The following is a 15,489-nucleotide window of genomic DNA, read 5'->3' on the forward strand; positions in this document are numbered from 1 at the left end:
AACTTAGGAATATTTTGTGGAATAACCAGGATTTTTAATCACAGCTTTCATGCGTCTTGGCTAGAGTTGAGCGAAACAGGTCGGTCAGATTCAAAAGTCGCCGACTTTCCCAAAGTCGGGTTTCATGAAACGAAACCCGACCACAGTGTGAAGTCGGCCATGCGGTCGGAGACCCAAGCGCCAAAGTCGGGTTTTGCCGAATGCTTGCACGTGACTTTTTTCTGCCAATGAGAGAAGCAGAGCGTAGCGTAGCTGGAGTGGGAGTGGGAGAGAGAGAGGGAGAGGGAGAAGAGTGAGAGAGGAGAGAGAGAGATTTCGCTGCCTCTAGGGTTAAAATTCATGCCAGGTGTGTTTCGTGTTTCACGACTTTTCCCTATAGTCGGCAGAATTCGTTCGACTCGACTTTTGAGAAAGTCGGGTTTCATGAAACCCGACTCGACCCTAAAAAAGGCAAAGTCGCTCATCTCTTGTCTTGGCATTTCACCAGTCTTTCACACTGCTCCTGGCGCAAAAATTAAAGCAGTTCTTTGTTTGATGGCTTGTGACTGTATCCATCTTCCTCTTGATTACATTCCAAAGGTTTTCATTGGGGTTCAGGACTAGAGATGGGGTTGGCCATGACAGGGTTTTGATGTGGTGGTCTCTTAATTTTTACCAGAGCTGTGTGCAGAAATGAATGCACACCCTCTGATTTGCACATAGTGTAACTATATGCAAAAACACTTTTAGCAGTCAATTTATAGAATGAAGGCTGCTATAAGCAGCAACTGTACTTTGCAATTAGTGTGTATTGGAAGGTGAAGGACACTGAATTTCAATAATAACCTTGCAAGCTTATTATCATACTCCTCATGGAAGCAATTCAAGGAATTCCTTAAATAAAAAAGTGACTTTAAACTTGAATCTCCCTTTAATTCACCCTTTGTTCCCCGTCCACTCTTTTAGTCTTTATGTCTTCATGGAGGACACATTTATCTGCTCTGAGTAAATTATTGTGAAAAATGCTAGATAGAGAGCTGTTGCACACATGCAGTGTGCCATTATATGCCAATGCCTATTGGTTGTTACTGTGAGCAGTCATTTAATAATGCTTGCGGGTTTAGACCTGTTGAATAACATTAGCCTATACTGTTGGGCCCAGATTAACAACCCTTCTCAAACTTTCCATTCTGCCATATCATCCAATCCTCAGCTTTCCGTTTGCCAACTGAACCCTTTTTCTGTTCTCAAGCCCTCGTTGTAAGTATTAGAGCACTCCTTTTCTATTTCATTTAGACATAGCACTACTTCTCAACTTTCTTGGAAGCCAGACCACTTTTCCTCTTTACCAAGACATGCCTTTCTCAGTGTGCCTTAGTATCCGGCCAACAATTGCCCAATTTTCTTACAAGCCAGGCCAAAGCTTCCTCAGATTTCCTTCATGCCATGCCACACCTACCCAAGATTTCCTACCTGCGGGCCTGTACTTCCTTGTTTTTTATTTAAGCAAGCCACTTTTTTCAGTTTTTCCTATGTCTCAGACTAAACATTTTCCCAGTTTTCTTTCTTGCCAGATTACTGCTTCACTAGTTTTCCTGCTGTGTCAGGCCTCTTCCATTTCCAGCTTTTCTGTGAGTCAGGCTACTTCTCTCATAGTTTTCTCATGTGCCAGACAATACACACAACTTTTCTTTTCTTATCACCATCCTTAGATTCTGCCATACCACTCCTGCCAGGCCTCTCCCTTTTCCGGCCCTTCTGTGTGTCAGGCTGTTAATCTCCTAGTTTTCCTGTTTTGCCAGGCCATACTTTCGTTAGTTCTCCTAATACTTCGCTTACTGTGCACAAAACTTTACTTTTGTCCTCACTGTTTTTAGGTCCTGCCATACAAATCCTACCCTAGTTTTCTATCTGTGGCAGGCCTCTCCCTATTCCAGCCCTTCTATGCGTCAGGCTGCTCCTCTCCTAGTTTTCTTGTTTTGCCAGGCCATTTCATTGGTTCTGCTAACATTTCCCTTGCTGTACATGAAACTTTAATTTTGTTATCACTGTTCTGAGTTTGACTCTAAGAATTAATTTCTAGCACAAGAAATAATGTTGATGGCATGGAATTTCTCATTAATGTGAATGAAATATATTTTTTAAATTTGTGAGCTCGTGAAAATGAAAAAGACAGTACAGCTTGGCCCACGTGACTCATCTACATAATTTCTTAACTAGCACTATCGTAATTTTATGATTGCCATGAAAAAATAAAATGAACCAGTCACTGCCCGGTCAACCAATGAAACATGAAAAGTGGTTATTGGCACCATGAAAATAGCTATCAGTATAATATTCCGTATGTTAAGATATGAAAATATCAAAGCCCCATTGTTCAATCGGCATTGGTCCGGAGTGAAAATGGTTCTTGCCAATTAACATCTACTATGGTAGGACGTCACCATACCAGACTCTCAGCCATACAAACATACAGTAATATGGACACATACTCACTCCATAAGCTACAATTCACCCTTGACACTCAGTATCTCAATTGCATACAATAATTTCTGGTTGTGTACGCACTGGTCTCTTGCATGACAGCTTGACCCACCATGCCGGTAACAGCATGACAAGGATATGGGTATGCTGACTAATGTAGCTGCAGTAGTGCTTTTATAAGATTTTGGTACAAGTAGCAAAATCTATTGGAGAGGGGGGGATATGTAGGTAATGACAGTAATAAACTTGTATAGCAATAAAACCTCAGTCAGATATCAGGCCATTATGATCTGTCACATGAGCTGAAAAACAAAAGAGCAACAAAACATACAAAAAGTCGAAGGACATAACATATAACATGAGAAAATGGTTGCAAACTAGCCTGGCATTTCTAGACTTTCCGACATATAGACATTGAAACAACATCACATATGAGCATGCTGAAATAACATTGGGGTGTCCCATGATACCTACATCCTTCCATGCTTACTCATCGGGCTTTGATTCCACCTCAACCTTCACCCATCACCTCAGGTTCCTAATTCTGGAAAGTTCAGAGGTACATAGGGTGTATGACCCCCCAAAAAAAGGAGATATGATCATTTTTTTTGGACTGCTGGAGGAGTGTAACCCTTGACACGGATGTTTTTGTTTCAATTGTATATGGAGTGCACCCATGTTTTCACTTTTCTAATATCTTCTTATGGTACCAAAAAAAAGTTGGTATTGCATTTTCGCATTGGTAGCTGAGCTGCTTCTTGTTTTCTCAGACTCCTCAATATTTTTTTTTTTCTGACCACCATGGCACATACACAAGTTCAATTAAATTAGAGCCTAAAATGTACTATTCCTACTCAAGCAGCCTACAAGAAGCAAGTTTGCAATGGAAGACGTGGCTATTTTCTTTTCTTTTTTTTTTAACTACGTGTAGCTCACATCTACACATCTCACTTAAAGGAAACTGAGAGTGATCACAACCACCAAGATCTAAGCTGAAAGCAGATCAGAGACATCGGTCTTTTGCATGGTGGGTTTTGTTTTTTTGTTCAGGAGGGGAAATATCAATTTCAAGCTTTTGCATTGCTTGCTGCAGTTAGCTGCATAAATGGAAGTGAGCGATGAAGGTGGGGGGAAGTATGCATCAGAGGTGAATACCTTTACGGATGTTGCCGTCTGGAGAATGGGTAAAATCCCCCGTTGACAATAGGAAACAAGCTCGGTCACGATTGTATCTTTCTCTTGCACCTGGAGTGACTGGAGACTTTTCTTCTGGTGAAAGAGCCTGGTCTATTGTTGGGCAATCCTCGTTGGCTAGTGCAGCATTGGCAGCATCCCCGTTCTGCTTGGAGTCTTTAGGAACAAAGTAAAAGAAAGAAATGCATAACCAATGTTAGACCATTGCTATATCTACTGGTTCTGGGAAATGTATGTCCCCAGTCACCTACAAACCATAGGAGCTTTAGTACAAAATTCTACACAAAGTGGCAAATCCAAAAACATCATGTGCAAATAATTTGAAAAATACAGGGTGAATATAAATGAAAAATGCAGCTATTTTTGTGAAAGCCATTACAGCATCCATGGAGATAGTCACTCAGCCTTCTCTTGTGCTAAAATAGCAAATCTATCAAGTTCTCTCTAGCTTTTCTGCTCCCATAGCATTACATAAGAACTAGGCAGATATTGGACACTGGTAAAACTTAGTGATAGCTTGGGTGAGTTGGCCCTCCATTAAAATTGATCAGTTGTCTGTAGTTGGTGTAAATAGATGTGGAGGACCTGGTCCATAGGCCACATTAGTAATCTGTCGGTGCTGGTCAAGAGCCAAGAGAAGCTGATGGCATCCGCAGTTCTACTTTGGATTAGCCAGCTTGGCACAAAGTCATCATTAACACACATGTTGTGTTGCACCAGGCGTGGATCATCAAAAGAAGAGCAGCGGATGACTTATTCCGGCCAAAGACCTTCCAAACAACCAAGAGTCATTCATTACGGGTGGAGGAAAGGCGATTCCATGAGCTAAATATGAAAAGGTTCTTGCCTAACCACAAGAGGAAGTAAAGACTCTACATAAGTATCTAAAAAAGGGCTGGATGCTTTTCTCATGACAAATGGTGTGCGTTATAAGTAATCTAGGGATGGAGGACGTATTACTGGTGGAGAAAGGTTGAACTTGATAGACCTGCGTCTCTTTTCAACCTGTATAACTTTCAGGTAAGAGGCGATATTCACGGCTCGTATCCAGAGGACCCAGGTTACTGACATGGCCGATAGACTGCAAGGGAATCGATTTACACCATCTCTAGTGATAATGTTCAATAAGAGGAGATCTGACCTCAGAGATACCTACTGATCATGAGAATGGGGGTCAATGAGTCCCTTGTGTGAATGAAGAAATAGTGCACATGGGTGACAACAACTAAATTTACTGCTCGTGAAAACCGAGTAGAGTTCTGTAGACTGGGAGTGGTGGTCATACAAGTGCATGCAAAATACCCCTACATTCTCACAGATTAATAGGGGACCAGAGCTCGCATAATTGGTGGAAATCCTAATGTCTGAGATGGTGAGATGAATCATGAGGGCTATTAGACGAAAAAAAGGTCCCAAAGACGAATTTGCTAAATATGATAAAAAGGAAACTGTTGGGAATTATTGTAGGGGGTCCAGAGAGATTGGCACTCCGCTGCAATGGTGGTGCACGAGGAAGGTAGATGATAAGGAATCAAAAGTGTTCCGGAACTCATGTAGATTTTTTCCATTTTTTTGTCAAATCTGGACGCTTTTCAGGCCGTCCCGAGCTTCCACTGCTGTGGAATACTTGGCACAGGCTGAAAAAACCTAGAAGAGTCCAGGACTCTTTTGATTCCTTATTGTCTGGGGTCCAGACCTTTGTACCTATGCACAGAATACACATGGAATGCTGGGAGATTTCAGCTCAGAAGCCTGCAGAATTATGAATGCAGCTCTGGTCTGTAATACAGGTTGAGATTCAAGATAATGCAATGAATTTATACAAATTTATTAAATTTAATATTTTAATCTATGTAGTGAACTTATGGTTTAACCCTCTACTGACAGGAGGCTGTCAAGCTTTGCAAGTAAGAGGCTACAGAGGGAACACTTTTACTCTTTTTGGCTTTTCTGAATGCAAAATTACACATAAAATTTTATTCTGACCTTGAATTACATATTACTTTGATAAAAAGAATGCAGTTAAACTATCAAACGGCAAGAGGATAATTGAAGAGACTTTGAACCATATAGCCTATAATATATTGTGAAGACTACGGAACACAACTTAATCATTGTAGAATGGGATCAGTTCTAGGGATCTTGAACTGTAAAATGCATCATAATTTCCCCCATTATTCAATTCACAATGTAGTCCTGCTATAGGAACTGAGTGTTAGTCCCAATGAAAAGTGCATGGAGAAAGGATTTACCAATTATTCTATGTTTTTTATTGTTCAGAATGTGAACGGGAATTTTAGTGTTGCAATAATAGAGGATTTAAAAGTTTTTGCTATAAATATGTTTAATATGTTTATATATAATATATTTATTTTTACCTGGTGTAAATGCCGCTGTCCTCCTGAGTCCGGCCCTGTTTTTCTTTTGTCCCTGCGCCTCTCCATTCCTGAGATTTTGTCTCTTCTTCTCTGAATACAAATCTAGCCTTGTTAGCCAATTGAGCGTGGTCTTCAATTCCTGAGCACTACGCCCAGTTGGCTAACAAGGATAGATTGATATACTGAGAAAAAGGCACCATATCTCAGGAACGTAGAGGAGCAGGAACAAAAAAAAATCAACTTCAGATTCAGGAGAACAGCGGCAGTGAAGAGGGTTCCATATCTCAGGAATGGAGAGGTGCAGGAACAAAGGAAAAACAACTACAGGTTTCTTATAATAGCGGCATTTATACAAAATAAAAAAAAAATATTTTTTATGGCAAGTGACAGGTCCTCTTTCAAGGGGTTGGACAACTCCTTCTCATACCCCACTCTTGGCCCCGATAAAATAAAAAAGCTTATACTCACCTCCTGCGCCATCACCATTCCCGCGGTGTCGGCACTTGTGGTCCCAGGGCTCTTGTGTGGTTACATGTGATGCATGGCACTCAATCAGTGCTGGCGTCACTGTCTCCGCCTTCAAACAAATTGAACATGAAGAGGAAGTCAGAGATCAGAAATCAGACCTTCCTTTGTTTAAATTGTCCGAAGGCGGAACCAGTGACCACAGTGGTGATTAGTCGCCAGGGTCATGTGTCACAGCAACCGCATGGGAGCCCCGGGGAGACCAAATGCTGACACCGCTGGAACAGCACCGGCACAGGAGGTGAGTATAAGCTTTTTTATTTTATCGGGGCCAAGAGAGGGGTATGAGAAGGAGTTGTTCAAGTAGTGGACAACTTCCTTAACTGTAATTCAGTCCATATGCAAGGGTGATCAATCTTGCAAGACGTAAACAATACAGATATTGATTTTTGACCAATGACTGCTCAATTAGGAGATGATTTAATTGCCTGATCGCTAGATATTACAATTTATGCAAAATCTATCATTTTAAGTGAATTTATCCCTGGGAAAATACAGGAGCACAGAGGCTCAAGGTTTAAGTCATAAGGCGACGTCGCTGCAGTTCCTTGCAGAACATGTCGCCGGGAGTGATGAAACACAGGGAAAATACATCGATGATAATGCATGCGTTGTATACAGTCCAAGAAAAAATGTTTGTTCATTTACGAAGCCTTTATGAATCATTAGTGTAGTATCAGGACGTCAGTGCTGTAAATACGCTACTATATTACTAGATGGCATACGTTCTCAAGCAAGTCATGGGACACCCAGCGCACACCTATATTATCAGAAAATGTGATCTTAAAGGAAATCTGTCACCAGGTAAGCAGTACAAAATAATAGTAAAGGTCATGGTATATAGGGTGTTGAACTGGTGGTCCTTACTCTGAATGGGGAAGGTGGTCTGTACAGTTCTGGGGGGGGCTACAGCAGGCAGCTGCTCTCTGAGCTCTGTGTGCTTTGCTTACACAAAGATGCACTGCTTGATGAAAGTTTGTTCTGGGGTGGAAAACCCCTTTAGCAGCCAGTCGGCCAATGATAATGCCCCTTAAATGAGTTGCCCAAGCTTATCACGAAAGTGTGCAGTCACAGGGCGTAGCGCTCGCTGTGAGGATCCTCCGGTGCCGGCTGCATGTGACCACAAGTATGCAATATGGCCACATTCTGACTAGACGGACGCTGCCTCACTCAATGCAAGTAAATTGCGAGTCTAGTCTAAATGTGGCTGGGAGAATGCAAATCACATACTTACGTTCACATGACCGCTCGGTCTTGCAACCAGCACCGGATGATCCTCACAGTGAGCGCTGCGCGCGTTATGAGGATTCACAAGTTTGAAGTCACATTGAGTGACTGCAGATTTTCGTGGATAGCCTGGACAACCCCTTTAAGGGAGCTATACATAACTACTGCAGGTGAAATGTACTATTACATATAAGCCATTTAAATGAATGGCCACTCAGGTAATACAGGGACTGTTAGCTGTCTGTTTTAGCTCACAGATAGTGGTCAAAAGAGGTGGACACCCTCCAATGAAATATCAACATGACTGGTCTTTCTGTGGATTTTACGTAACGTAATGGTGTTAAAGGGCTATTCTCATCTTCAAGATACTATTTCAATATGTGGTAGAAGTAATAATAATAATATTAACAAATACCTCCAATTAGAAATTTTGTATAGTTCGCTATGTCATTTACCCCATGTGCAAGTCATTGCAGTAGCTTAACAGCTAAACTGTCAAAATGTAAGTGGCCGAGCCATGGATATCTAAGCTACTGCAATGCCCTGCACATGGGGTAAATGACATTATGAATCAGAAGAACTATACTACATTTCAGCGCTGGGGTCCTGGGTTCAAATCCCACCAAGGACAACATCTGCAAGGAGTTTGTATGTTCTCCCTGTGTTTGCGTGGGTTTCCTCTGGGTTCTCCGGTTTCCTCCCACATTCCAAAGACATACTGATAGGGAATTTCGATTGTGAGCCCCATCGGGGACAGTGATGATAATGTGTGCAAACTGTAAAGCGCTGCGGAATATGTTAGCACTATATAAAAATAAAGATTATTATTATTATATTTCTAATTGGATGTATTTGCTAATATTATTATTACATCATTACCTATTGGGAAGAGATCTTGGAGATGGGATTAACACTTTAAGCTGCTTATACAACTGAAATAGCTGTCGGGTGAACACTTGCTCAGCAGCCATCATTCCAATTTTGTCATACACACATACACAGGAACACTCAGCTTGGCTGAGCATACATGTGTTCTTTATGGGGAGAGTGGAACAAGCTGCTGATCGACACTTTCGCATTAGATAATGTCATGGAGATCAAAGGTTTTGAGCGTTAGATTTCAAATTGCTTCACTCTTAGGGTGGACTGCTACTGATGGTGATTCTGCTGCTTCATGTCAGCAGAACAGCTCTTCCTATTCTGCTATGCTGATGGGGAGTGACTGCTGATATCATGTTGATTGATAGTTGGCTATCAATCGGCACGATGTCGGCAGTCACGCCCAGTCAACAGAGCGGAACAGAAGGGGATGTGCTACTCTGCTGATGTGAATCAACGGAATCACCATCAGGAGCATGTCCACTCTGAGCCAGTGTTGGGTAGGACAGGCAGGTAGTTAACAAACACCTGCCTGTTAGCACTTAGGCCCAAAGTAAAAACATAAAATAGTCCCAGACAACAGGATTCCACGAGAAGTGGTGAGTTCTCCTTCAATGGAAGTCTTCAAAAAGAGGCTGGACAGACATCTGTCTGAGATGTTTAGTGAATCCTGCATTGAGCAGGGGGTTGGGCCAGATGACCCAGGAGGTCCCTTCCAACTCTACCATTCCATGATTCTATGAGCCCTTTTAAAAATCATTTCACCTGATGAGCAAGCATTTTGCAAACAGGTTGCTGATCATCTGATGAATGAGAGAAATGCTTGTTCATCAAGTGAATTGATTTTTAAGGTTGCTTAAAATTCGCCGTTCTCAGCAGCTCATCGTCTTGTGTAAACAGGACTCGCGTTTCCAAACAATGGCAGCTTATGTATGCTGAACAATCTAGTATTGATCACTCTGCGCGCATCGCATAGTGTAGTCCACCTGTGTTAGCAGGTTATTAAACAACAGACAACTGGAAAATATTTATCAATTGGTGTTTTTTTTTCTTGCAGGCAGGCGGTCCTTGTAAGGACATGCATTTCTGCTCTGGGAGCTACTGGAAGGTAAAAAAAAAAGTGTTTCCCATATTTCCCCTCACCGAAAAAAGCCTTACTACTCACCAGCCGGAATGAGGGAAGAGACTGTAGCACAGAGAGCAAACATGCTGCCATTCAGCCTGTGGATGCTGTCTGCCTCAGCCTGCTCTTGCTAGGCAGCCAAATGTTGCTGAAATTGATGCTGGCTGTGTTGCTACTTCTTTCCTCCTCCATGTGAGTCACATGAATAAGAGGAAAAGAAGGTATGTGGGAAAAAGGGTGAAAAGTATATCCCTGCGTAGCGCAAGGATCTAAATATTCTACTACAGGAGAAACCTGCAGTGTGACAGAGCGGTCCACTGACAATTGCTAGGATTATCAGATGGACAGTCCGGTCTGTTTGCTATGTATTTTGAGAGCGGTGTGATGTAGGGGCAAAAACCCTGATCCATCTATGTATCAATTTATTTATCTATGTATCAAGGCAATATTTTTGCCTTCCTCTAGATCAACATGTTAGGGAAGGTTAGGATAGGATATGAGTTGAACTAGATGGACTTAAAGTCTTCCTTCAACCTTAATAACTATGTTACAATGTTTCTATGTATTTACTTGTCTGATGTTTCAGGTTTAATAAAATAAATGTTCTTTCTGCAGCAATATCTACTGGTTCTTTGAATGCTGATTACTGTAAAACCCCACCCATAGCTTTCTTTGCCCATTGCACATTGGCACAAAACTACTAATCAGTGGTGGAGATGGGGTTAAACAGAGTACTAGGAAGCATGAGAACCTTAGTCCTAATAATCTCCTGATGATAAAACACTGATTTTATTGAAAAAAAATCTAGTAAGTGACACTTTGCTGGAATCAGGGTCTTAGTCCCTACATCTTGCTGATCTCAGATTACATATAAAAAAAACTCTTACAATGTTTCTATGGTCCTTTTGTAGGCATATTTTAACTCATAAGGAACGCCAATCGATGATATAACAAGTTGATCAGAACTTGTTTAAAAGGGGAGATGGATATGATCCATTGTCAATATGATCATACAAATCAATACTCATATGGCTTGCATATTATCTGCAGCACATCCCCTGTTTACAAGGGAGGATGAAGTGCTGCCGACAACTATTATTTTTAGATAGCATAACATTTATTTATTTTTATTTACCGTATTTTTCTGACCATAAGATGCACTTTTTCCCCAAAAAATTTTGGGGGAGAGGTGGGGGTGCGTCTTATGGTCGCAATATACTCACTCCTGTGCTGGTGGCGGCGGGCTGTGCTCCGGTGCAGGGGCACAGGCTCTCTGTGCTCCGTGGGGGGCTCCGCCGGCATTTCCTCAAAGCCCGGAAGCCCTCGCACATCCGTTGCTGCCATGTTGCAGTGGCCTCCGGGAACATGGACGCCGGGAAGATGGTCGCCGGTCCGGGTATGGCGCATGCTCAGGTTCAGATCTCGTCCCGAGAGCTCAGGAGACAAGATTCAAATCTCGGCAACGAGATCTCGGGATGAGATCTGAACCTGAGCATGTGCCGTCCCCGGTCCGGCGGTCATCTTCCCGGCGTTCATGTTACCGGAGTCCATGTTCCCGGAGGCCACCGCAACATGGCAGCAACGGATGTGTGGGGGCCTCCTTTGAGGAAATGCCGGTGGAGCCGCCGCCCCTGCATCGGAGCACAGTGCCCCAGCACAGCACACCTGCTCCAGCACAGCACAGACCACCCCACCTGCCCCAGCACAGCCCACCTGCCCCAGCACAGCCCACCAGCCCCAGCACAGCCAACCTGCCCCAGCACAGAGCCGCCGCCACCGCACCAGCCTGGACCACCGAATGACCCCTGTGACCACTCCTCCGCCTGTGCCGGATCCCTTCCCTGGTAAGCTGAATTCGGACTGTAAGACGGACCCCCATTTGACACATTATTATTTTTTTCCCTATTTTCCTTCTGAAAATTTGGGGTGCGTCTTTTGGTCCGGTGCGTCTTATAGTCCGAAAAATACGGTATTTTGCGTTGCGCATACAGCACCAATATATTCCGCAGTGCTTTACAGACAAAAAGATAAAAGATGTGATCACCAGCTGATCACAGCATGTTTTCACTGACCAATGAATGGGATCAATCATAAACCCATTTAAATGAGGATTTAGAATACAAACACTTTTGGTGATGTTTTATTGTTTTTTTTATTATTAAAATGTATGCTTTTTTGCTAAAAGTTGATTTTTCAATTTTTTTTTAATTAAAAATGGGTTTTATTGTCTTCTATATCCTCTATGTATTACAGCACATAGATGGCTGCAGAGGAAGTAAGCTGTGAATTCTTCAGTGAGCTTGTCTGATGGCACAAGGCGTAACACTTATTCCTCTTCTGATCAACATTGATATAGGTTGCTTAATCACCAGATACAGGTTGAACTTTGACGTCGTCATAAATCAGCTATGAAAATGGTTCAGGAGAAGAGAGAGCAGCGTTACAGACCCTCAGCCAAACAGACTAGACTGTACTGGATGCAATATTGTAGGTGATATGGCTCCCAACAGAACTTGTATATGTTCTAATTAGAGGGTTGACCCCAGAATTATGTTTTCTGGTGACTCAGGGATCCCAGGGTGACCATGATCACTTCCTGAGAAAGTGAAGTTACAATGGACATGAAAAGTCTTGACACCCCTGTTAAAATGCCAGGTTTTTGTTATGTAAAAAAAAATATCATACAAAGAAGACTTATTTCTGATCTTTTTCCACCTTTAAAGGGAATCTGTCACCTATTTTTTCGACTATCAGCTGCGGCCACCGCCGTCAGGGGCTTATCTACAGCATTCTGTAATGCTGTCAATAAGGCCACGATGTAACCTGAAAGATAAGAAAAAAAGAGTTATATTATACTCACCCGGGGGCGGTCCGGATCCAGTTTTGGTCTGATGGGTGTTGCGGTCCGGTCCGGCGCCTCCCATCTTCTAACAATGACGTCTTCTTCTTTGCTTCCCGTCGCAGCTCCTGCACAGGCGCACTGCTCTGCCCTGTTGCATGCGCTGGACCTCTCTGACCTTTCCCGGTGCCTGCGCACTGCAGTACTCTGCTCTGCCCTCAACAGGGCAGAGCAGTGCACCTGCGCAGGAACCGCGACGGGAAGCAAAGAAGAGGATGTCTGTTGTGAATTCGCTTTCTGGCCTCCCTCTGGTTATTACTGAAGGTAGTGGAGCTGGTCAGATTGACAGAGGGGTTGCGAGTTCTCTTTCTGGGCTCCCTCTGGTGGTTACTGGAGGTAATGGAGCTGATCTGATTGACAGAGGCTTGCCACCTGATAATGAGGATGACGATAGGAGATCTGGGGTTTTCAGATTGGGATTTAAGACAGCCGACTCCCTCTATCCCTGCTGGTGATTTTCTTCCTGTTCCTCCTGAGGTCTGATGTCTCCAGCTCTGTCCCTGCATGTTCATCTAAGTGGTTCATTTGCTATTCTGTTTGCATTTGATCTGGTTTTGTCTATCTCTGCTTTGTGCGGGTCAGCCAGCTCCGGCTGGGGCTGTGCTGAATCACCGCCCATATGTTACTGCTTGTGCGAGTTTGTTTTGTCCCCTGTTAGATTGGTCTCTTTTTGCTCTGCTTTCAGAATATACCAGAGTGCTGATATAGTTGGGGGTGAAGTCGTGCGACTTCAGTGTTTTTGTGCATCAGATGTGTTGGATTTTTCAGGGTTTTTGCGTGATTGCAGACAGTGTCTTTCCTTCCCTGTCCTGTCTAGTCAGTGTGGGCCCCATCATTTGCTCTGTCTATTTTCCTGCCTGCGTTTGTGTTTTCATCTTGTCTCACTGACAATATATGTTTGGGGGCTATCTATTCCTTTGGGGTCTGCTCTGGAGCAGTTTAGATTACCCCTTTCTTGCTTTAGGCTTAGTTAGCCCCATGGCTGTGCCGAAGCATCTAGGATCATCGTAGGTACGCTCCATGGCTAGTTGTGTGGATAGGATCAGGAGTCTGCAATCCGCTTAGTTACCAACCTCTCTGCTTTCTGTGGCTTAGCCTGGGCCTGCTCTCCTCCTCGGTGACCCATTCATAACAGACGTCATCGTTAGAAGATGGGAGGTGCCAGACCGGACCGCGACACCCATCGGACCAAAACCGGACCCGGACCGACCCTGGGTGAGTATAATATGACTCGTTTTTTTTCTCTTTCAGGTTACATCGGGGGCTTATCTACAGCATTACAGAATGCTGTAGATAAGCCCCTGATGGCGGTGCCGGCAGCTGATAGTCGAAAAAATAGGTGACAGATTCCCTTTAATGTCCCATATAATCTATACAAATCAATTAAGAAACAAACTGAAATGATTTTGAGGGGAGAAATAAAAATCTCAAAACAAAAATAATGTGGATGCAAAAGTGTGAACATCCTGTTTTAATAGGGGATGTGCTTGTGTTCACAATTAGCCAATCACATTGAAACTCATGTTACCTAGTAGTCAGGGCAAGGTCGCCATCATTTACAGGGATTCTGACTAACCCCATACCATGTTCAGCCATTCCAGTAACATTTTCATGACATTTTCTTAGTTACGGTACTTTTTACAGAAAAAGCCAAGGTCCGTAAACAGCTTACAACACATCAAAGGGATCTCATCTTTGAAGTGATTAATCAGTCAGGAGAAAAGTTAAAAAAAATCCAAGGCATTAGATCTACCATGGATACTATGAAGATGCTATCAATAAGTGACTTTAATTTGTCATAACAGTTGCAGTACATAGAACTGAAAGTCCTTCAAAAATTGGTGAAAAAAAGCAAAAAGAAACTTAGTCCAGGAAGCTGCCAAGAGGACTACAGCAATATTAAAAGAGCTGCAGGAATTTCTCATATTCCAAAAATTCTAATATGGCATCAATCTCCCATATTCTTCATATGTCTGGCCTGTGCGGCAGTGGGGCAAGATGGAAGCCATTTTTACAAAGAAAAACATCCAAGCCCAGCTATGTTTTGCCAAAATCTACATCAAGTCTGCCAAAAGCATGTGGGAAAGGTATTATGGCCTGATGAGACCAAGGTTAAACTTTCTGGCGTTAATTACAAAAGGTACGTGTATCACAAAGTCAACACTACACATTGCCAAAAGAACACCATACCCATCATTAAGAATGGTGGAGGCAGAATTATGCGTTGGGGCTATTTTCTGCAGATGAAACTGGGGCTTTAGTCGAGGTAGAAAGAATTATGATCTGTTCCAAATACCAGTCAATGGCTCCATGGCAAGAAGGTGAAAGTTTTGAAATGGTTCAGCAAAGAGCCTAGACCTAGATCCAATTGAAAATCTGTGGGTGACCTGAAGAGGGTGCTGTACACAGGAGATGTCCTCACAATCTTAAAGATTGGCAAAGTTCGCCAATTCTGGATGCGCAAAACTGATAAGACCCCTACACAAAAAGAATGAATGCTGTCAAAAATTCAAAGGCAACTTCAACAATGTTTTAGATTAACGGTGTGTAGATTTATGCAACTGCATTATTTTATTTCTTTATTATTTTTTATGTCCAAAAAGATTTCAGTTGAGTTTTCAAGTGAATTGTACATATTATAAGTGACAATAAAGGTGGAACATGTTCTGAAATAATTCTTCTTGGTATGAATATTTTTACTTGGCATTTTAACAGGGGTGTGTAGACTTTCCATATCTACTGTATGTCCAGATGACACAAAAAAACTACTTAGTCCAAATAATAAAGGACTATAAAATAAA

General features: G+C 42.6%; 1 protein-coding gene across 12 annotated transcripts in view; it reads right to left on the reverse strand.

Annotated features, from left to right (window-relative positions):
- Positions 1–15,489, reverse strand: part of LOC141085483 (voltage-gated potassium channel KCNC1-like) — a 142,604-nt gene that overhangs the window by 21,721 nt on the left and 105,394 nt on the right. For all 12 annotated transcript variants that reach the window (XR_012231315.1, XR_012231316.1, XR_012231314.1 and 9 more), the window contains one exon: positions 3,619–3,813. Coding sequence is in view for 9 of the 12 variants with exons in the window: in XM_073570877.1 (XP_073426978.1) it covers positions 3,619–3,813 (195 nt within the window). In the remaining 3 variants the exon portion in view is untranslated. The remainder of the gene's footprint in view (positions 1–3,618; positions 3,814–15,489) is intronic.

Source organism: Dendrobates tinctorius, unplaced genomic scaffold, assembly GCF_039654945.1.
Source record: "Dendrobates tinctorius isolate UK_male_01 unplaced genomic scaffold, ASM3965494v1 ptg000028l, whole genome shotgun sequence".
In the NCBI taxonomy this organism is placed as follows: domain Eukaryota; kingdom Metazoa; phylum Chordata; class Amphibia; order Anura; family Dendrobatidae; genus Dendrobates; species Dendrobates tinctorius.